At 40.3% G+C, this 24,349-nt stretch overlaps 1 protein-coding gene across 9 annotated transcripts in view; it reads left to right on the top strand.

The window, feature by feature from the left end:
- Positions 1–24,349, top strand: part of SASH1 (SAM and SH3 domain containing 1) — a 537,788-nt gene that overhangs the window by 417,589 nt on the left and 95,850 nt on the right. For all 9 annotated transcript variants that reach the window (XM_032683069.1, XM_032683074.1, XM_032683076.1 and 6 more), the window contains exon 2: positions 20,956–21,084. In XM_032683069.1, the coding sequence (XP_032538960.1) occupies positions 20,956–21,084 (129 nt within the window). The remainder of the gene's footprint in view (positions 1–20,955; positions 21,085–24,349) is intronic.

A 24,349-nucleotide genomic window follows, 5' to 3' on the forward strand; every position in this document is an offset into this window, starting at 1 on the left:
CTTAAAATACCAGTTGAGCCCCTCTCACTCAGCGGATAAATATATTTTATTCTTTGTGTATTTTTAATTAGCTTTCGTTAAAATAGGACCTCAGGAACCTGTGATGGCAGATCCCAGGTCCTGAGGGGAAGCAAATAGCTGTCAAGTGCTGCTTGTAAGCAGCATATTTTATGGACTTTGAAGTCACATAATAACTCTTTACACTTGACAAATACTGAGTGTACTTGCAGCTGTGTATGATCTTGCTGAAGTAAATGTGGCTTTTCCCTTTTGCGCTTTTATAATGTGATATTCCATAGGTGCAGCTGTGATATAGGTACCTCAAAGCTATTTGTGCTCTTAATGGAGCTCATTGGATAACAAAATTATACCTAAAAGCTTTTGCTTAGTCTGTAGCAAGCACATGTTGGAATCTATTGGATAATTATAATTTTCAGTGATTCAAAGCAACAGTGGATGGCGGAAGTGTATTAAGGGTTTAGAAAGGGGTGAATTGTGAGTAGTAATATAGAAATTCTCTGCATCGCCAAAAACTCAACCCCATAAAAAGGGATATTTTGGCATAGAATCATGTATTGATGTGGTGATAGCAAACGCTTTGTTGTTAAGAGTCTGAAGGTTTTTGTGATCAAATCTGTGATCAAATCGTAACATGAAGTGAAAATCATGAACTTTATTCTTTTAAAGATGTGCTTTCAAAATATGGGCTATTGACCTTAGTACCGGAAAGACACTCCAGGGCCTCTCTTGTTTATGGGAAGTTCTTCCTTCTCATAGAGGAGGAAATATCTGGGTCAAATCCTGACATTAATGCAATCACTGGCAAAACTCTGATCAATTTTAATAGAGCAGGAATTTCACTGAAGGAAGCATCTTATTTTTGGGGGGAGCTTTTGTCTTCAATGGCCAAGATGCCAAAGATAGAGCAGAACTTGAAAGAGATGCTATGAAATTAGAAGTCATTCCAGTTTTTTATTTCAAAGTGATAGTTTCTTGTTTCAAACAACTGAATCAATTAGAACAGCTAAAACAAAAAGAAAATTATTTCTTTTTTGATAATATTTTGCAGTTATGCTAAGAGAAAACCAGTGTTTTCCCACCATCTGCTGTTAGCTAAAGAGAACAGAGTATTTTGAGGACAGCAAAGCTCACTTGGCTTTGTACTGGGAGCCCTGCTATTTAGATATATAATCTATCTTGCTTTCAGTGTTTCAGTGACTATTTGAATTTCTTATCAAAGTAATAAAGAAACAAACTGAAAGAGAGAAAGATGCCAGCTTGCAATGCTACTGGATAACATGTAATTATATACTGGCTAACATAGTTGGGGAGGGGGAACTTGATATTAAGCCAGGGAGCCTGGATATCTAAAGAGATCAGGGAGTAGATCCCCAACTGATAAAAGCAGTTGTAGGAGGAGTTGTGGCAGCTCACACCAGCCTAGGATTTCTTCCAGGATTGCTCTTTCTTAAACCATTATTAGGTCACTGTGACCTGTGGAAATCTCTCTATTCCCCTCCCAGTGTCTTGCTGGGTGACTCTTTCTCTGATGTCTGCTTGGCACAGAGAGGCCACTCCAGCTGAAGCCATGGGTACTCAGCGTGGCTCTGTGGAAAAGCATAGGCAATCGAGTAGCTGCTCCAGGTAGAATGTGCTTTTGAAAATGAAATATACTTGGTTTTTTTTCTGATTTTTATTGATGACGTGTCAGAAAAGTGGCTGCAGCACTGTGTAATTAGCTCAAAAAGCACTTCAGGACATTCCAATGCAAAACATTTTTTTTCCAACTTCTACTTTGGAGTATGTTTATAAGCATATTCCAGTTGCTACAGTAAGGATAAACCCAGAAGGCCTGGACTCTGCTTTCAAACTGTCAGATATTGTTTTTTCTATTTTATAAAACCATGGAGTATATTTTGCTTTCAAATAAAGAAATCAAAACAGAGAGACTGTCAGTTTCGGTGTTAGATTCAATTTTGTAATAAAACGTAACCTGTTGCATCTCCTTTCCCTTTCCGTGCAATGTTATGCCTAGCAATGCTAATCCTTTTACGAAGAAAGACAGCTCATAGAGATAACCTTTGGTCTAGGCTTTTTCTTGCACGTCAGGGCACATAAAACAGATGTCTCCATTAGACAGTTTAGTCCCCATAAGACCCTACACAGTCAAGAATGATGAGAGTTTTTGGTTCTGGTGCCTTCTTCGTTCTTTCTTGAAAGCAAATTCTTTCTCTTGCTGGTTTGCTTGGAAATACTCTTTTTCATCATACTTTTTTAACCTTTTGAAAGTTAATCAGCCACACTCTCTGTGTTTTTTAGGAGCAGTGGAATACTGCATTGAAAGAATTTGCCTGTAATGATGCTTCCTTTCTTTTGTGGATATGAAAAAATGACAGTCTCTAAACAGAAAGAAAATGTGAAAATTACTGTGGAAAATGAAGAGGTGTTGCACATGAGCACTTAAAGGACTTTTACTACATGGAATGCAATGTATTATGCTACACATGTTGCTTACCATTTTCTATAGTCAGGTGAAAAACTCTGATGTTTAGTGTATCTCAGTGCAAGTGACATTTTACGGAACTAGATAATGATTAACTTATTATGATGCTATCTAGAAATCTATGAAATTAATGCTGATTTCACAATGTGCAGTGCAAACAGGAGCAGAGCAGTTAAGCCCTGAGAGCTGAGTGGAGGGACCAGGGCACAGCAGAGCAGGGTCACTGCTCTACGTGGGATGGAGGGAGCGGGCAGTGCCTGGGGCAGGGGGATTTGAGTCAGAACCTCTTCTTCCAGACCCAGATTGAACTGCTCCAGCTTTGGCTCTGGGCTCTGCTCCTTCAGGATTTTTTTCTCTCCAGGGGTTGTGGAGGAGAGGGTACTCAGTGCTGGTGCACTGAGAAAGCCCTGCTTTCTGCACCTTTCCAGGTTACCCTATTGTCATTTGTACTCTATGGTTGTAGCTTTTCCTTCATGGAGCAGCACAGACTTTCTCCTTTTCCACTTGCCCTGTTGTCACAATATTAATGGTTGTAGAGAACATGTTGTGCTCAGACTTTAAGAGGTTCAGTAACACAGGATGAATAGGAATTTGTAATGACCCAGCAAAGGGATTTGTTGCAATACCTGTTTTAATATAAAGTGCTGCTAAAAATTTTTCTCTTTGTAATTGCTTGATGCAGCTGATGACTAGTGAACCTGCCTCTTTGTCTGATGCCATTATTGGTGGGAGAGGAAGAGGAATGTGGTTGTGACTCTGGGAATGGTGAGGTGGCTTTGCAAGGATCTGGGTTCCAGGTTTTTCATGAGAAAATGAACAAAAAGAAGGAACTGGGTTTAATATGTGCAAGTCTGTAACAAGTTTCTACTATAAAACCATGTTCTCAATTAAAATGTATGTAGACATATGTTGTGTGATTAGGTAAAGAGATATGAAGGGCTTTTACTTCTCCCTGACATCAAAAGACTTCAATGTTCCATTGGCGGAAAAAAAATTCAACACAGTTTGGACACAAGTGTTCACAACACAGATTTCCATTACTGGAAATAACTACTTTAAAAACAAAAGAAACTGCCCCCACCACAGTGCAGTAGCTGTGGTGTGGGTCAAGTGTGGGCACACTGGGTCTGCTTTGATCCTCTTGAGGTGAGGGAAACATTTTTCCTGGCCTACGGTAATGGCAGACCTTTCCTGTCTACTGCCATGTTTTGAAGCACAGAGTTATAATGTGTGGGGTTTGTTTGAACTAAGATTAGTATCATGAAATACTTAATGGTTTAAGTTTTAATGACAGCTGAATAAGCATTTTTGAGCTACATACTAGTTTTAGAGACACACTTCCTATGAAGAGTTTGAAATTGAGAATGGGGATTGTATAACCTATCTGGAAAATGGTTTTAAGCAAGGTGTAACTGGAAAATTGAGTAGACAAGCTTAAGAATATAAGGCAACAATGATTTATAAATCAAACTTTCAGGCTTTTTTATGTAAAGTCATGCAATAAATTGGAGAACTGGTTTCTAATATCCATATTGCAATCTGAGTGTGATCTGGTTGGAGCGCGATTGCAGATCTCCTCTGCTACAGACCCATTAGATTTTGCTGATTTGTCTTCCTTGTGGCCCTGCATGGACATGGGGATATACTCTTGAGATCAGTTTGCACTATCATGCCTCCAGATGGAAAAAATATGGTTGTTTTTATGTGCATAGGTAAACACACATATTGAAGCATACCAGCATGGTAATATGACTCTCAAAAATATAAATACATCCTTTTATGTTTCATTATTGTCACTGTATTTATGATGATATACAGTGATTCTTGCTCTTCGGTAACTGCCTAGTAATATTTTATCTTGCAGTGTTCTCTACCTTCAGTATATTCTTTTTGTGGGGGAGTGTGAGAATAAAGGAGATTAGGTAACTGTTTAGTATAATAATAAAAGCAATACTTTGAAAGCTTTGCAGCAAGCATGACGAGAGTTGATAGACAGTAGTGGAAACAGTACCATGCTTGTTAAAATATTAAATTGAGAGTACATGAGCCATCTTTTGATTGTGAGATGCTCCTAACCCTCTCACCTGCAACTGAAGATGCTTTGTGCAGTGCTGATAGGTATGATGAAAACAAAAGATAAAGAGAGGAACAAAAGATAAAGGGTCTGCTTTCTGCACTGTTTACATAAAAACTTCAGGAGCCTAAGGCACAAAGTTTATTTATAGTGGAGCAGTGTGTGGCCTGTATGCTTTTAAGAAGAAAGGAAAATGCATCTTTTGTCAATCCTTCAAAAGTTCAGAAGCACTGAGCCTCCTGGTCCTTTCAGTGCCAGCACCAGGTTGACCCTACTCTGTGGAACCTGCTCTCTTGCTTGACTGTAACCCCAGTCTGACTCAATGGAGGAAACATGAGAGCTCATTGCACCATTGTGGCAGTGTTAGAAGTTCTTTCAGTGAGCGCACATCCACAGCTTGAGCTCAGATGAAAATATGTGCTAGAGCTGATTGCAGTGCCTTACATTGCACTTTAGAAAAAACAGCATTTCAGGCTTTTAAGGTATTTTGCTTGCCAGGATAATAACTTATCAGTCATAATATATACCTTAGAAATTATATGTAATTGCTGAAGAATCTGTGTGATTTATGCACTTAGAACTCGGGGGATGTTTCAGTGTTTGTGTTCTTCCTGTTTATTATCTCTGTTTATCTGTATGTGTTACAGTTCTGAAACACTTTCCTTTTCTTTTTATTCTGTGCTTGCAGTCTTCCAGCAAGAGCTTCCTGCATATTGCAACTCAGCCAAAAGGGATTTTTACACCAGAAATTTCTAGTGCAATCCTAGCAATGGAGGGCAAATTGAAAATACTTTTCTATTGCTAAATTGAGGGTCATCTCTTTTTATCATCCATGTTAGACATGTTTCATATTGTTATCAATATCACTGCATAGACTTAACATAGCCTTCAGTTATACAGAATAATTTTTTAATACTTTTGAGTTTTGGAGCTTTCAGTGGTTGGTCAAATTAGTGTGGTGGCTCTGAAAGCTGATGACAAATGCTTTGCATTTAAACTGCAGTTTATAATCTCTGAGAATGAAAATAAGAAAAATATTGTTTTATACATAAGTGTGTTTGTATTCATACATAATATACACCACAACTTGCAGGTTGTGATTTCCACTTCATTATTAGGTTGCTTTCCCACTTTAGAATTCATAAATAACCATTGTAAAACAGGAAAAGGTGGGGACAGATTGCACGTTGTATGTCAGTCACGGTTCCTGTCTTCAAGTTTCCATCTTCAAGATGACCATATGTTTACACTTTAAAAACACAATGCTTCCGAGTGCATGTGGGCATACGTCATGTTTTATATAAAGGCTGGGGAGAACAGATTTCCCCGTGCAACATTTTATCAGAGGGCTAGTTCAGATACTATATTTCAGAACAAAAAACCTGGTAAGGTGAGGAAATTTTTCTTCTGAAAGTCAAGTGAGCAATCAAAAGCTCACAGAGAACTGTTGCATCAGGGATACCAAGAAATACAGCAGTTGATGGGCAGTAGAGCAGGGATGCTAGTGCCTGTGGCAGTAAGCCATGTTGGCTAGTTTCTGACTTGTTTTTCATTGGATTTACATGATGCTTTGTGTCAGGCTGAGGGCTAATTGGGCTCAGAACAGGTATTTACTTTTTGCTGGCATATAAATGTGTGGTTTTTTCAGCACAGCAAAGACAGTGGGGGATCTCCTCCATGGAAGCTGTTTGTGTTCCTGCTTTCCCTGAGGTCACTTGCAATTTGTGCAGGCTGCTCATATGCCCTGAAAAATATTGACAGCAGAGGCAGCTCCAGGTACAGTGGGGAGGTGCGCAGGTACTGATATCCCTGCACAGCTGGAGCACAGGTGTGGCTGCAATAGCAGGCCTCTCTCTCTTCCCCCATTCGATGTGTTTCCTTAGGTCTGCCTGTTTTCATTTCACTGGAGAAAAAGGGCTGAGTAGAGGCAGATTTCCTGCTGACAGAGCATGTTTTGAGTATTTGTACATGGCAAATTCTTTGTATATTTTTCTTTGGTTTTTTTTACATACCGTCCTTCTCCAAAGTTTCTCTGAGGTTACATTTTCCTTATAGAGGGAAGAGGAAGATGGCAAAAACACGATGTCTTTTCTTAATTATCTAAGTTTCTCTGTCACTTTTCCTGCTTGCATGTGAAACTTTCCACCTTGCTTTCTGTGCACTGTGCAAATAAAAATTGAAGGATGCCTATTTTTCATTATATTTTGTGATGGTTTGTCCCATTCATTGCTTGGAGACTTTTGGAGGAAAGGTCTGTTTTATTTCTTGTTTCATCGGTGGAAACTGCTCAGTTGTAGGTATTGCAATAAGATTGTCAGTTCTTAAAAATTCTGTTTACCTATTTAATTACACCTACTTTTTTCCTGAGTGTTTTAGAACGAGGCAGGAAGGGGAGTCTAATCCTGTGCAATCCCTCTCCACTGTGGTGCCATATTCTAATGTGTGCCAAATTGAGGGAATACTGGCATGTTTTGGCTCATTGAGGTGTATTGTTTCTCTCTCAGCCCAAACCCAGCAATGTATTGTTTAGATTTTGTGTCAGGGAGTGAGTGAGTATTTACGTGCAGATGGATAAACTTTGTAAAACTTAAGCTCTGCATGATAGCTGTCTAAACTCAGGAAGTTAACAGAGAACATAAGGTCAAGGTCCTCATCAAAATATTGGTGTGATGATAATGAAGAATAGCTTCATGCCACATATGGTGTGTCGCCATGCATAAATGAGAAGGGAAAGGGATGCTTCTGCATATCCTTGTTATCCTAGTCATGATGAGTCTCATGGGGTTTGGTCAGTGTAGAGTCTGAGTTCCAAATTACCAAAAGTAGGAGGGGGAAAAAAGATGTGGATGTTCTCAGTGCTGCTTTTTCTCTCCGATGGAATGGCACTTTCTTCAAGTAATCTTTGACAAGTTACTTGTGTGTTTTAATCCTTGTCTCAAGTGTACTTAGAATACAAAAGATTGTACAAATCTTCATTTTATATCTGCTAAACCTAAGAACAACTACTGCAAAACACTTACTGATAGCTATTTTATAAACTACCATGAAAAAGAGAGGAAAGGGGGATGAAAAGGTATATTAGCTCCTCCCTGACCCTTCTGCCTTTCTTAGGCAGATCTGTTGCTGTAGGGGGTTGAGCAGTTTAAAAAAAAAAAATTAAAATAGAACAATTAGGGGGTTTTTCTCCAGACTCATGCCTCTCTTAGAAAAATACCTCTCATATAAAACGGAAACAGGGGATGACAGGGAATGGAGGTGCAGTGACTCAGTATCCAGAATTGTATTTCTGTGGCCAGAAAAGTGAAAAGAGTCCCAGCTGAGAAGGATAACTTGCAACTGCTCGGAAGAGGGATTTAGAAAGATCATGTGAAAGGAAGAATTGTCGTCTTCATGGCAGGAAATGGCTGAAGCACGCACCAGGACCTTGGCAGGGGAGGGTCAGCATGCAGGCTGGCTTTGTGGAGGCCCAGAGGAGGTGGCTGAATGGTGTGGATGGCAGGGAGCATACAGCAAATAAATAATGGAGATTTAAGCCTAGCCCAGAAATGATAGGGTTTATTTCAGGTGCTGAGTAGGGATATCAGAGAGCAAAGTAAGTCTCTATGTCTAGTTCATTGCACCTTGTTTTGTTTTTACTTAAAGATAAATGCAGACTGTAAGTGGATAACCATTGATGTGCATGTGAGTCATGTAAAACTCTGGCATCAGGGTATTGCCAGCAGATGCTTTGAACGGGTAATTTGTAGCAGAGGGCTGGTTAGCTAAAAGAGGCTGGGGATTAGAGTGCAATTTACTATTTTCCTAGAGCCAGTATGATGCCCTGATTCCCTGTTCACATGTAACTCATTCTGAACCAGCCTTTGTGTATTTGGTTGTACTTCTCAAGCTTTGAAGAGATCACTGCATCTGAAAATATGTGATTTTCCTTTCCCTTTGAGAGAATCATACAGCAAAATCTGTTTCCCTTAAAGTTCTAATTCTTTGTGTATGAAGGAGCTATATTTACTATACATCCTTTGTTTTGAAACTAATAATAGTGCACACTCTGAAAAGTGGTAACATCTTTTTTTGCTACTGGTTTTGTGTTGCTTCAGATGTATCCTGGTACATAGGTTGTCCTGCTGTTCTTGCTGGGTTCATGGGGTGGTGTTCCCTGAGACTGCAGTCTCTTCTTTCATCTGAGAGCAGTCTGTGAGGAGACTCCTTCCATCTGAGACTTTCTTCTTTTGTTACTGTTGCTTTTACAACTAGGTGAGATGTTTTTCTTTGGCATGACAACTGTCCCGACAAATGGTTAGTTAGCTGTTCTCCTTTTGATGTTCAAGTTGCTATGCGTAGAGAAGTTGCTTAAGTGTGGGCTTAGCTTGCTATCCAAGTCCAAGTGTCTTTATCTACAGTTGTTTTCTTTCAACCTATGGTTCAGGGCCTTGGGTCAGTGAGAACCAGCTACTGGGTTTTGTAGAGACACAATTTTTTTGTGAGGTTCGTTGACACTGGGATTCTGCCAGCTTCTGCTTTTTATGATCTCATTAGCCATATGGGGCTTTTCAAACAGTTTTGTGTCTCAGCTCCAGGTGCCACACTATGATGTGCATCACTTGAGTGGTGCATTCAGTCTCCAGTAAAAGCAACGTAGAGTCATAGAATCTCTCAAGTTGCAAGGGACCCAACTTGAGTCCAATTCCCTACTCCTCACAAGACTACAAAAAACTAAACCATAAGACTAAAAGCATTGCCCAGATGCTCATTGAACTCTGACAGACTTTGTGCTGTGACCAATTCCAGCCTGTTCCAGTGATGGACCACCCTCTCAGGGAAGAACTCTTTCCTAATGTTCAATCTGAACTTCCTCTGATACAGCCTTCATCCAATGTTCTCGTGTCTCTTATTAATGGGCAGAGCCACTGGACTGACAGCAGCCACAGGCTTAAGCACTTCCTTGAAACAAGCACATGGCATCCTGCATATTGGGGATCTCCTGTAAGTAATACAGTGTGCGTTGCCCCTTCAGAAAAATACATACTTGGAACACCTGGGTCATATGGCAACCACAAGATTATTTAAGCCCAGACTCTGTAGGATGTGCTCTGTTGCTAAGCAGAAATATTCCCTTTTTTTGTAAGAGGCCTATTTAGTCTACTTAGGAAGTGCTTTGGCAATGATGAAGCACTATGAGCACACAGGAAAGCAAAAAGCCCATCTTCGCTGTACACAGATAAAGGGATATGAGTAAATAAAATACAAGATCCCAGAGTGGAAAGGATTATAAGCTGACAAGAGACAGAGTTCTTATTGCTAGGTTGATATCCCTAATTGATATAAACATGAAGCCCTGTGCAATCTGTGGTAGTTAAAAGATATGCATCTAAATAATATTTAAATAGATTCTTGCATTTTTAAGACCCACTAGAGTGTAATTGTATTCAACTTAATTAAATGAACTGAAACCCCCTGATAACTGTGCTTTACTGCTCCTAAATAAAACACTCTCTAAAGAGACTTCAAGAAGCTTAGTTAAGGCGATAAAAAACCTGAGCCCGGCGCCATGAAGTTTTGCATGAGCAGCTTTATATTTAGGTCACGAGTATGGTACCTACAGTGGTTGAGAGTCTGTTAAGTACCATACCTCTGTTAAGAGTCAAAAGCTGAGGCTTCGCTGAAGTTCTTCAGGGCAGTCAGTCTTTCTGGTTTTAGATTATTTGTATGACTGTGGGGTGTCTAATTAAGCTAGTTTATTGATGCCACCCCTCTCTGCCAGGGCAGGGCATGTGGTCCCTGCAGAAGTGAGGGTTTGCAGGGATAGCACAGGCAGGTGGGATGGGCAGTATCAGTGAGGGGGGCCCTCAGCACAGCTTGCTTGAGGGAGCTACAGGAAACCATTTCTTGTGCTGCTAGGATTACGTGGAGAAACATGGATTGCTGCCATGCTCAATTACAGTTGTTTCCTTTCCTGGTAAAAGACGTCTTGTCAGGAAGCGGTAGGAGTGAAGGCGAGGTTAGTCCCTGAGTATGCAGAAGTGTTGGGTGTATCCTCCAGGCTGCAAGCTGCTGAATTGCTACAGGAAGAAACAGAAAAATAGCAGTTTTAGAAAGCAGTTTAAACATCAGTGTTCTGGCTTTACACAGCTGGCAGCTTTCAGCAGTAAATCAAGGGCTGTGTCTCTGGGGTGCGCAGTATCCTGTGCTGCTGGGCACCACAACCAGGAGTGCTGATTTCCGTATCTGCTCCCAAAACAGTGGAGAGATCCTGTCTTGCCTTGGTGTACAGAGCTTGGTGTTTACTCGCTTTGTAAAAACAGATTTTGAAGTGAAGGCAGATACTCCAAGATTCCCTTTTCTCCTTCCTGAAATCTTCACATGTATAACAGGAGAGTGCCTGTCTCTTGGAAGTAAGCCTCTAAAATGGCACACGGGGGAGTAAGTAATTGTGTTTACTGTCACACCCAACTTCCTAACAGTGTAGTAGCATTTCCAAATGCTGGGATGCTCATTGCTGAGCTGGGTGATGCAAGGTGAGGTACTGCCCCATAGCTCTTGCCGTGTAAGTGCAGATGAGGTGAGAGGCTCATCCAGCCGTGAGAAATCTGAGGTGACTGCAGCCCTGCTGGGCTTTCCCAGTGCTGGATTTCCTGCAGAGGGGGAGAAGGCTATGCACTCTTCTCTGCTCTTCAGTAATTTTAGCTGGGGGTCAAGGTTCCATGCAGGATTCAGCTGCTGAGGTGGTGAGAAATAGGGGAAGGCATGGAGGGCTCTCCTTCGCTGATGCATACCTGAATCCAGTACCGCTGGGTTTTGAGGGGCTGGGGGAAACTGCTGTTCGTAGGGATTTGCTCAGGACCTCGGGCCTTGCTTTAAAAAAGGGTGGGGGTGTGAGAAATATTTCTAATTAAAATTTCGGAGATGGCCAAATAAAGTGACAGAAAGAACTTTATTAACAGCGCGCTGGGTGCACCGAAGTCGTGACCCAGTTCGAGCACACCATGATGGGAGGGACGAGCCCTTTTAAGACCCTTCGATTAGCATAGCCACTCTCTCGCTCTGTCAGGCCTTGCTCTTTTCTTCCTTAGAAGGCAATCTTTGCCTCCTGGTGCAGCCCATTGGTTGTCCTCATCCACCTGTCAGGTTGTTTCCCCTCTCCCGGCCGCGTGGTTCCCTGGCAGTGAGCCCAGGTTGGTCTCACCACCTTACATTCTTCTCGGCTTGCCTTCACACTGTAACAGTAAGCAAGCAGAACAGTAAGTAACAATAAGTAGCAGTAAGCAGGCAGAACTATAAGCAGAGAAATAGGTAACCTCAAGCAGAACTGTATGTAGCAGCAAGTAGGCAGCAGCAATAAGCAACTTCAAGCAGAACCACAAGCAGTCCACCAGTCCCCGACCACAAAATAGTTCCCCAGTCCTTCAAACAAAATGGCTCCCAAGTGCCCTGGCAGGAGGCAGCCATGGAAACCCCTGCTTGTAGTAAAACTGTCCTGTTTATTTCCCACAGGGGGAAAAACCCCAAACCCAGAGAAGTAGAAATAAAGGGGAAAGGAACACACAATAGTACATTGGAGAAGCAAGGGAAAGGGTGGGGGGAACAGAGGAAGGAGGATGAGAAGTTTTTTTGAGTGAACTTCCCTTTTTCTGGGCAAGGTATGTCCTGATTGTGCCAAACTGTCCAGGTGAAAAGCATAGCAAAGTTTAAGCTAAAGATGGTCATTCTGTCCTACCACGGACACTTGGAAAAATACTTTTGTTAGTAAAACTTGGACATAACCAAAGTTTGCTTTCTCTGAGCAACTTTAGCACCTTGGGAAATAATGTAAACCAGACTTGCTGAGCTTGCACAGTTGTCCTGAGATACTGTTGGCTACATAGTCTGTTTTGCCTCTAAATACCCAAATATTTTTTTCTTTACATGTTTTCTGTTTGATTTTTTTTTCAGGCTACTATTTTAATGATTGCTCACACCTCAGTTACGTAGTCCTAAATGTCACAGAATTTTTGTTTTTGTTGTACTGTGTTACTACTAAATATAATGGAAAGAACTTTAGTGAGATCTTCTTCACTGTTGAAGTTGATATGGCCAACTCACTGAAATAAAGATTTGTTTCATCATCTGCTTGAGATGTTTGGCATTTGCATATCTGTTTCATTAGACCCTAACTTATCTCAAACATGAAGCCACACCCGTAACATATGCTAAACGTCCTGAATTTGAAACAAGAAATTCATCTCCATCTCCTTAATGGTGCTTTAATCAGATATATGTACATTTCTTAATTCTTGCTATTTTTTTTGTTTACCATTTGTTTCTGCTCCAAGTCTGAGGATAGAAGCCTACTGCAGCTGGTGCACCTGAAGAGACACGTTTCCACTAAATTTGAGAAAAATCTCACCAAACTGTGTGCAAAATGAGGAGGCAGTGAGAGCAAGGGAGACAAAGCTAATGAGAGGTGATGTCAGGTGCTTAAGGCGTTGTTAACTTATTCTGCTTTATAAGCTGACAATGACAATTTGTGCCTGACTGCTGACCAGCGTAGTGGGTGGTGGTGGCCTTAGAGGTATCAGAGCAGACAAGAGTTTTGAGTTACATTTTGATGAGCTTAGTGCATATCACCTCAGGGAAAGGAGGATAGAAGATAATATACTGTTATTGGGGAAACTGGACATTAAGGGTGCTTTGAACTAACTTTTATTCATAAAATTTGCATGTATTCTTGTCTGTCAAGACCTGGTTCTACTTGTGATAAATACCTACTTTTTAAGTATGTTGGAATGTACATTTGCATAGATGCAGCTTTTTTGTTAGCTTGCATAAGTTTTTTGTTTTTTCCATAGAGGACTTCCTTGGTTGCATGCCAGAGAGAGGAGTCCCAGTAGTGTGCTTTCAGATTTATTTCAGTTTACAGAGTGAAAAGCGTAAATCACATCCAGAGATGCTTTGTTACACTTTCTTGACAAAGACATTGAGGCTTTACTGTGAAAAACGAGAGGGAGAAAGATTGTGGTGCTGATGGTGAAAAAACCACTTTATTTGCAGAATTTTGAAAAGGATAAGAGTTTGTTTTGATGTAAAGGTAGGGCAGGGTTTCATATATATATGTTAGGAAAAAACTTAAGTCTGTGGTTTAATATAAATTTTCTGGATCTGGAGTGACTGTGCTCTGAACTCAGTGGGTTGTGTCATTTATTTCAGATAACTGCTGCAAAATCTTTATTATCAAAGTATATCATTGGGCATTCTGCTTATTGTACAGAATCTATAAAGATTTTAACTATGCCGCAGAGAGCTTGACACAGTATTATTAGATCTATTTTTGTAACTCTGTCTGTAAGCCTCATAGTTTAATGACCCAACCCTCAGATGCCATAAAAATTAATGGAAAGTCTTCTATTGAATCAGTCTGATCTGTATGTTCTCTTTGTTCTCACAGTGTCCAGCTATAGAGAGGTCAAGGGAACCATGACAACCCTTCAGCAACCTCCAAAATAGCTGTTCTCAATATAAAAATGTCATGACTTCTACACTGAGTATTTTATGTCTTCTCCTGAATATCAAGGCAAGCGCTGGCTGCCTGGCCTTGCGTTTCTGTCTCATTCACATTTTTGACCCTGCTGACTGTCAAGACAGACTTTGAACCTGTCATTTCATGGATGGTGGAATTGTTAGTTCTGCTGAATGGATGGTTGTCCTTTCCAAGCCCTAGGAAAAGAAGGGAGTTTCTCTAGCAGCTTCTTGGGTTCATTTTTAATGCAACCATTTTGAAGCTGTGTCAGAAGGCAAAACATCAGCACTGTTCCTAGCAGAAATACATTGCTAGCAAGGGACAGGTAAGAGGGTCAGAAATGTGTTAAGATACAGTTATCATGAAGCTCCGCAGATTTTCCTACAGATGCCTGTCCTTGCTGTGCGAGTCTGTATTACTGTAGCAAATTGAGACACAAGCTCTAGCCAGAAAGGGGGATGCAGGTCTAACTCTTCTGTTTTGAGAAGGTTTGGATCCGATTTAAATCCTTCTCCTTAGAACTGTGGAGGAACCTGGAATACAGTTTCTCTCTCAGATGAATCAACTGTAGCTTGAATTCAGGTATTAGTATATTTTGCAATGCAGGGAGTTCTGCTGCCGGTCCAAAGTTGCTTAGGGAAGGCTGCACAAGTTCCTTAAGCTTTTATGAGCTTGCATAAATAAAAATATCCAAAACAGGCTGGTATCTTAGTCAAAGTTGTCCCATGAAAATCTGAGCTTGCTAGCTCCCTTGCTTTCTAGCTAAACTAGTTCTGCTTAGTTTTAAGCATCTTTAAGTATGTGTGGTATATAGATGAAGTCCTGTGAAAAATGGCGTGTTTATTAGGCACAAGCATGTTTTCCTTCAGCAAATGTTCTCATTTCACCACTTTTTGGTCCCTCCTCCCTCTTACCCGTCTCTCCTCCCCAAACAAGCCTGTTTGCTCTGGCCTACATTCTGACTTTCATTTATGTACTTCTTAGAGCTCTCCAAACCAAAGGTATTATTGAAATGCAAGGTCATGTTCCACAAATTTTTGGTAGGCGTCCTTGTTAAAATCCAACTGCCAGAAATAAGCTGCTAATGTTTACAGTGACTCTCCACACAGTAGTCCTGTGTTTCAGGCATGGAAATGGATTTTTCTCATCTTGGCCTGTGAAGGTCAAAAGCATGCCTTTGCCAGGGCATGATTGCAGAGCATTGTGAAAGAGCATCTTCCCCTCGCCAGTGCCCTTTCCACATTCATTTATACTTCTATAGGAAAAAAAAGTTATATTTTCTTCCTTCCATTTTCTGACCTGTTCCTCCCAGTTTATGCATGTGCTGTGACCACAGGTAGGCTGGTTTTTAAGTTTTGAACTTGTATAGTTGCATTGTGTGCTGTAATCTGCATTGCCATTTGCAGATGGAAACTCATCTGCCTCTCTGACCAAAGAGGCTTGTAGTGTGCACATCTTTTTTACATTTTTGAGAGTCATGCAGTTACATGAATTTCACCCAGTGGCTGTGAGAGTGAGGACATATATCTGACAATCAACACTTCTTTCCTGAGATTCCTAGTATCTTCTGGAATAGAAGGAGGATATACTGGAATATGCAGCTTTGTAAACATTTTTCAGATTCTGAGATAGAAAAATGCAAACTAAAATAGTTATCTTTTTGGTAGCTTTTTCTAAAACTCTTATTCTGCATGGAAATTTATGCAGAAAGTATGTGTGCTGTCCTAGTGCCAAATCTAAATATTAGCAAGTATGTTACTTAGGGAAGTCTATTATTCCTCCTTAGCTAGTAGTGTTTTTATTTTATTACTATTATTAAAATATGAGTGTATTTTTACTTAATTTTACAGCCAGTAGAGCTCTCTGACAAAACATTTTTCCCTTTTACACTTTCAGATGTCAAATACAAAGGATTCTGTGGGGGTGTTAAACTAACTGATGTGCAGTGACCGATAAATCCTAACTTTATAATAAAGTGCAAATAGTTCCAACTTTTCTTTGTAGCCACTCCATTAACAGGAATCCCAATGGATTCCTTTGGTATTGACATGCATATCAGAACTAATTCTCTGGGAATTTCAGGGCAATTCATCATTTTGCTCTGTGTTTTATGATGCCAAAAAATGTTGCTTGCATACATTATAAGATGGAAATTTAGGAACATACTTGACAACTGAAAATAGAAATCTGAGATAACTTCTGTTTTCATTAGAATGTTTTATTAAATCTTCATTTTATGTTTAACCCTTTATAAATAGTGGGTTGTTTACTCTCCTGGCTATCAAACTATTTTATGGAAAGGTCTCAGGCAGTAGTGAAGTCTTGGGAGAAAAATGTTGTAACTTTTTACAAATAAAGTGTTTGGGGAATGGTATTTCTGCTCAACATTTATGTTGCTTACAATTTTTTTTTCTACCAGAGAAGATCTGTGGGATTATGTAGCTGGAACATTGCAGTTTGTATGGGAATAAACACAACTGGTGTAAAGTACTCTTCATGCTAGGAGTTTGTTTAGCTGTTAGATTTGTGACAAAATAAGAGTTTACTATGAGGTCTTGATTTTAAAAATGTTACTGACCTAAAGCAGTTAAGAGCATTTTAGAGGCTACTGAATTACAGATATATCAGTAAGAACAAATTTAAAAGCTATGTCCTTTTCCATTACTCACATAAGCTGTTTCAAATATCTGACCCATCTATGTCAAAATGGGTCATAGTGGTACGTAACTGAAGGCTTATTATAAATTACATTGGCTTATTATTTTTGGTACCAAATAACTATGTGCTTTTTCTTACCTGTGAAACTAAAATGGCAGTCCACATTTGTCTAAACCTATGAAAATTAGCACTGGCTCTTATTCTTTATGCATCAGAGAGAAATATTTCTAAAATACTGTTAGTTATGAATGCTTTTATTTTTCTGTTTTATTAATAATTCTAGGGATTTTTAAAAAACATTTCAGAACAATTCCTTTGACTCTCTTTGTAAAGGAATGAGTGACTTATTAAGTTGAAGCTAATGTTTTGTGTATGAATATCTTTTTAATACTCAAAACCAAAATAGAAATACAAAGCACACTGCTGGTGATTTTGTGTGAGACAGTTTAGAATTATTTGGAGAAGTTGGGGGTCAGTTCAATGAATAGACAGACAAAATGCCATAGCTCTAAATTCATCTCCTAATTAGTTATACTTGTGGTTTGATGATATCTAAAGTAGGTTCTCTTGACCATTACTAGTGCAGTAGAAAAATGAAACGTCTTTTTTTTTTTTTTAAGTTTTGCCATATTTTTAGTAGTACTTGAAGAATAAAGGAGGAGACTGGAGATAACTGTATGTAGGGATGAAATATGAGGTCATACAAATCAGGTATAAAATCCTTTGTTATGATATTATTTACTTACATGGAACAGGAATGGATGCTGCGGGTTGTGAAGTACTTGGTGTCTTTGGCTTGGGTTGATTTGTCTTTCTCAGTTTCTTTTGACTAAAGCAATCCTTTCTGTTTGCCCACATGCATAAATTCAGTAGCTCTTGGCCACAGACAAGATCATTCAATTGACACTACAACTTTCTGGTGAGTTGAGGTGCAAATGCAAATGTTTGTATTTTTGTTCCAATTTTTCAAGGCTAGAGGCTTCAAACCCCAAAGCTGTTCACATCTGGTTAGAGTTGCATGCTGCTATTTGTAGAGTGGCAACCACGTAAAGCTGTAGCTGCCCTCGCTCTGGTAATCCAGCAAAAGTGCATGGCAGGGCTGCAATGAGTATGTGTTTCAGTTATTAGTTCTCATCTCTTAAGATCTCCTGGGATTTTATTCTGTTCCTTCATCTTTTTTGGACATTAAGTTTTCCCACAGGACTAGCTTTCCCCAGAGAGTCGGCATGGGCTGTATTTGGAGCATAAACCCTGATGGAAGTCCCAAGCACTGCCAACAATCCCTCCTGTCAGTCAGTCAGGCAGGCTGCTGCCTGAAGCTATGCTCCTCTGGACACTGCAGCACTGGCAGACTGGGTCACTTGTGAATAGGCCTTTCTTTGCAGCCACGTGCTCGCTGGCGGTGGGGCCACCCGCGTTCTGCGGGCTTTAATTGGGGGGCTGCTATCGAGCTAATTTTGCTCTAGGGACAGTCGCAAGCCTTTAAGCCTTTTAGAGATTACCTTTAAAAATAGCACAGTGAACTGCACACCAACACAAGTGAAAAATGAGCACTTGTTCAGCTTTGTTTGATCTGTTGGCAGTGCCATTGCTATCCTGCAAATGGTCTGTGACCACGTGTCTGAGGATTTGTGGGAAGGTGTGGGGTGGAGCGCTGGAGTGTGCTGTGATTCTTAGCTCTGCCTGGCTCTCACTTAAGCAGAAGTTCACCTGATATGTTTGGATTTGGAGTATTTCACTCAATTCAGAGTCATAAATTTACTTCACAAGTTACACCCATTTTGGAGTCTTTGTGAAATTTAAGGGTTTCCAGAACTGAGAAAGGCAATGGACTAGTAAATAGGCAGCTTTCATATTGTTCTAATAAAATTATGCTTTCCTGTGGTGCCCTTCTATCATTACCGTTTCCACCTCCTGTACTCTTAACTGATAAAGCTTATCAAGGAATAAACAGACTCTGGCTGGGGAAGATACTCCAAAGTGGGAATTTTTGGTAAGCCTTAGAGAGGAATGTTTGTTATGATGAAGTGGCTGGGATTCAGATGTCACATGATCTCTTTGGAAGTCATACAGGTTTTCTTATTGGCCACAGAAGTGAACAAATGAAGGTTAAGTTTTGGGGTTGCTTTTTCAGTTTGGTGTTTATTTTTTTCCCCCAGCAGTGCAGCCCTAGTTATTCATTTTGAGTGTGCAAACATTGTGAAAGCAGCTCGTAGTGCACATGGGATGAGTAAGCATGCCCTCAGCCACTGTAAGAGTGTGCAGTTGCACAGGGACATGCGTGGAACTTGTGGTACAGACAAAGAGCCCAAGTTTCTTCTCTCTTGTTGGGAAGTGATGGATAGCAAGGCGGCAGCTGAAGGAAGACGTATTCTCGTTGCCTGCTGTGAGCAGGTAGCACTACTGCTCCAGTAGAAAGGCAGGGTGGCGCTGTCATATTCTCAAAGATGCTGTTGTTTTGTTCTTTTAAACTGTACACTTGCTTAGAAGCTTGGAAAGTTGTTTGTCCAAAGTCTGAAGATCTCAGAAGTGTGCTTGTGTAAGGACCCCAGTCTTTTAATGTGTGAAACATCTCCTGTGTGAGATCTTTGGCAGGTTGACAGATAGGAAAGATAGTAAAAAAATACATAGGTATGTTGGGGGGAGAGAAGTGTAGATATCTATTTAGTATAGTTATTTTGCTTCTGCTGCTCCATGTGACATGCACGTTGTTTTCCACCTGTACTGAACACAGTAGTTTTGAGAAAATGCCAGCTGTTCTGAATTTTGGCAATGTGAGCTCTACAAAACTTTCTGGAGAATTGGAGATAGCTGTTGCACATGTGCAATTGCACTTTAAAAAAATAGAAAGTGAGTTTCACAGACTCTGAAATTTGATAGGCTTTCACTTTGATTTAAACTGGCATGTTTTTTCCAGTTCTCTGGAAGTGATACTTCATTAGAACATATCTACCTCTTCAACATATTCCAAAACCCTGAGGGTGGGGCCACATACTTATTTCCAAATGGCAACATCTTCAGTAAGGTGTAGTTACTAATTAAAAGTTCTTCCTAGCTCGTATGCTAAAACTCTACCTGCAATTTATGGATATTGTTAGCATAATTATTTTTAAATTATTTCTCTATTGCTTAGTTTTCTCTTAATAATTGAGACATCATTTTATATTTATACATGTGCATCTATTAACAGCAGCAATGAAATAACATTCTGCAATGTATTCTTGTTCTTCTCAGAATAGGCACAAAGTGTAGACTGCTACCTTTTAAAGAATGTATACAGTAACATACAGGCTTTCATAGATTAGATATATAGGAAAACAAAATTACTCCATCCCATCTTTTAGACCTGTTTTAAGTGTGTGCATATTGTACCTGCCAAGCCCCTCACCTCACAGATATGGCATACATATCTGAAGCTTAGAAGAATTTCTCGTCACTTAAAACCCAACCTGTTTTTTGTTTTCTTCTTATTTTCTTTATTCATCACTTTAAAAGTATGAATCTGGACTGTAATTACTAGATTATTACAATTAGATTTTTGGCTATAGCCATTTTATTAGCAGTGTAGCACTCCTACCCTGCAAAGCAGACATTTGAGACTCAACAAACTATATTTCCACCTCCAGCATATCTTAAAAGACCGACTGGCAGAGTGTCTTTGTGAGTGACATTGTTTGCTGTCTAGCTGATTTGGCTTATAAGCAAGAAGTTTAATATTTTTAGTTGCTGTAAGTTATTGTCAAGGAAAGCAGGACTACTCCCAAATAAATAGGGTCAGTGAGACATATGTACTGACTGATTACTGGAGGAGAGGGCAGCTGCTTGGGAGAACTAGGTGAAATATGAGTATATATTGGTGGGAGGGAATTGAGGCAGATAGTGCCTAAGGATATAGAATCATAGAATCATAGAATCAGATGGGTTGGAAGGGACCTCTGAGATCATCAAGTCCAACTCTTATGTTGTTCCACTGCTCTGCATTGCTGTCCCTGCCTTCTCTCTCTGTAGGAATTAACAAGGTCCCACCTGTTTTGTGAGGAGCTACTGTGGTACTGCCGTTCCCAACTGGTTTTTTGCTTAGTGTGCTCTGGACTAGGGGTGGAGTGGATGACCTGAGCACTATGTGCTGGATGTGCTGCAGGGAGGGGGTTTCCTTCAGAGTTGTGCTGTTACCTTTAAATTAAATTAAAACTGATTAACCTGTTTTCTTTTTCTTTGTCTCCACCGTAGGATGGATCATTGGGAAATATTGATGATCTGGCACAGCAATATGCAGACTACTATAATACCTGCTTCACAGATGTATGTGAGAGGATGGAAGAGCTGCGCAAGCGGAGGGTCTCCCAAGACCTTGATTTGGTATGTAGAGAAGTTATTATCATTTATTAACAAATGATTGCCATTCATGCTCCAAATGAAGAATCAGTATTTCAGCTTGTTGAGTTCTGTCCAGGGAAATAACTATATGTGCTTATGTTCATCAACACAAATGTTTCAGCCAAGTCAATTAAACACTTGGAAATTAGCTGGATTAGTTTTTTTCTTGGTATTTTTTAGGATTCATTAAACCTTGAAGTCTGCACTTCTTATTTCTTCTTTAGTTAGAGTACTTTTTACCTGTGCACATTTGCTTGCAAATGTAGTGTCTGATGAAAACATTGTGTCATTGCCCCAAGATGCCCCAGTGTGAGCACAATGAAACTGTGTGCTGTTTTTCAGTTGCACTGTACAAACCGTAAAGTAGTGCCTCTCAGAAGTCCAAGGTGCAAATACCAGTTCCAGGCTCCCAAATGTAACCAGCCTCAATCCTGTGAACTCTTTTCCGTTATTATGCGTTATAGAACCTGTAGCAGGAGACATTGAATCACAGAGCCCTTCAGGATGGAAAGGACATCCGGAGGTCTATAATCCATCCTTCAGCTCAAAGCAGTGTCAACACTGAATTCAAACCGGATTGGTCAGGGTTTTATCTGATTGAGTTTGAAGACCTCCACTGATGGAGGCTTTGCAGCCTCTCTGAGCAGCCTGTTATACTGCTTCGCTGTCTTCACAGTGAACTTTTATTTTTTCCTGATGTTCTGTGAGGTACTCCCTATGCCAGTTTATGCCTGTTGTCTCCTGTTCTCGTGTCATGCACCTTTTTGATAACCTCCCCATAGGTCCCAGCAGGTTGACAGTAAGTCTTCCAACTGTCTTTTCTAACAGCTGAATCTTCCAGCTCTTCTTGGAGTGCAAGGGCTCAAGTCCTTGATAGCACCTTTGTAACCATTTCCTGGACTTGTTCAAGTTTATTAATGCCCACCTAGCATGCAGGACTGCATTGTCAGAGTTGATGATATGAGAATGGCCTGCCGTGTGCCAGGGAAGAATTGCTTCCTATGATCTCCTGGCTACGCTGCTATTGACACAGTATGGAGTGCTGCTGGCTGTTATTGCTGCCTGGACATACTGCTGGCTTGTGTTAAGCCTACTGTCACATGGTCTTTTCTGCAGAGCAGGCTGACCGAGCCAGTCGGTTGCAAGCCTGTGCCGGTGCATGGGCTTACTCCTCCTCAGGAGCAGGACTTGGCATTTGTCCAAGTTGAATTTTGTGAGGTTCCTGCCAAGCCCTTCTGAATGGTAACCATATTGACATGAGGAAGAACTTCTTTACCGTGGGAATTACTGAGCACTGGAGCAGGCTGCCCTGAGAGGTTGTGGTGTCTCCTTCTCTGGAGATACTCAAAAGCCTCATTTTTGTTAGGTTTAAGAAGGAACCTCTTAGGACATATCACAAATATATCATGAGTTTTCACTTTTTGGACAATTTCCTTACTTTACTGTAACATCAGTAAATGTTTGTCACTATTTATAGTATGTACATAGGTATATATTGCTGATAGCTCTGCTTTTTTCATTGTAAATTTCTTTGTTAGTTTTTGTACCATTCCTAAAGATCATCTGTGGCAGAGAAAAAAAGTTTTCTGGTCTGTTTTGTCAGATTTTCACTGTTAAGTTTGTTTCCCAACAGAATAGTATGTCTTTACATACAAACTTAGACACTTCCTTCAAATCTTGTCTCACAAAGAACAAGTTACTGAAGGGGGTTTTTTTGTTGTTGTTGTTTGTTTTGGGTTTTTTTACTTATGGTTTTGCTATGATGGTGACTTGTACAACACAGACAGAAACTCATAACCAAAGTATAGTTTGTACCTCTACTGAGGTTTGTCCCTCTTCTGGGATCTGATAACAATTCTGCAGTTCCTTTACCAGGTCAAATCCTTCAAAACAAATTTGAGAGCTGAGGTTGTGTGATTGCATCTTCTGCCTTTGCTTCCCCAGATGACAGAACTGAGTTGCATCAGGGAGTGGTTTGATTCCTTTCTCTAGCAGCTGTACCTGATGATGTACTTAAGGCTACTTTCTTTCTTCTTGGGATTTCAGTATAACAACTGAGAAGCTTCAGAGCTTGTACAGACTACAAAAATCAGTTACATGAGGAATAGCTGTGGGATCAAGGCAGAGAGAGTCATCTCCTCTGCTCCACTGCACTTAGTTCCTTCTTTAGTTTTAAATGAAAAAAAACACAACGAAATGTATTTTGCAGATCTGTTGGTACCAAAAAGTTCCAAGGGTTAAAAAAGGTTATTGCAGGAAATCCTTTTGTAGACAGACCCTTGAGGCTTCTGTGCAGAGAAGATGATGGCACAAAACTATGGTTCTTATGAAAACCCCCATGCTTAGCAGGCCTGATATTCTGGGTCTGTTGGCAGCTTTTTTCTTCCAAGAGCACCCCTTTCCTGGTGCTCTTGGAAGGCAGCTCCTGTGCTGAGTAATGAAGTGTGCCTTATGGCAGGAGAGGACTCCTTTCCATTTAGACAGATGGGCCTAATTTGGCTCCCTTCACTTCTGAAGCTGCAGAAGCCAGGCTGGAGAAAGCCATGTGAGTTCAATTAACTCACATCAAAGGTGTGGATCTTCACGCTGGTTTAAATAGATGTGAGCTAACCCAAGACAGACCAGCGAGTGATTCATTCTACTCAAGAGAAGTTGTAGTCAGAGAAAATGGCCACGTGAAAAGACATCCTGGGGATTCCTTTTCTGGGTCTCTGATATTGAGTTTCCTCACTCTAGTCGTCCAGTGATGACTTCTTGAACTGTCAGGTCAGAGAGAAGATATTGCAATTGAAAATTAAATTATTGCTCAATTTTTGCTACATCTGTCACTCCTATAATGCAGTTTCTGGACATAAGATAGACATTCTGCTGATAACGTGAGACTGTAGATATTAGCTCACTTGCACAACAACAGCTTCCAAACAGCCCTGACTGCAGCTGAAACTTGCTCTCATAAATAAGTAGGCAGGCTTGACTTAGTAGTTGCACAAGGAGGGGAAAATGGCCATGTAGACTAGAATGCATTTTCAGTGTGATAGAGTAGTATGTCTGTTTATAATCTGCTGTAGAAACAGGAGCTGGTCTAACAGCAGAGCTGCTGAAGTGACTGCAGAAGTACTAACGTGAAAAGACAGAACAGAAGAGTGACTCTTTTGCTGTGATGTTTTTCCTTTCTTTACGTTTGTTAATATGTTTGTTAATATGTTTTTATCTTTCTTCTTGACAAAAGATAGTGTATTGGCAGAGG

The sequence above is a fragment of the Chiroxiphia lanceolata genome, chromosome 3 (genome assembly GCF_009829145.1).
Source record: "Chiroxiphia lanceolata isolate bChiLan1 chromosome 3, bChiLan1.pri, whole genome shotgun sequence".
In the NCBI taxonomy this organism is placed as follows: Eukaryota; Metazoa; Chordata; class Aves; order Passeriformes; family Pipridae; genus Chiroxiphia; species Chiroxiphia lanceolata.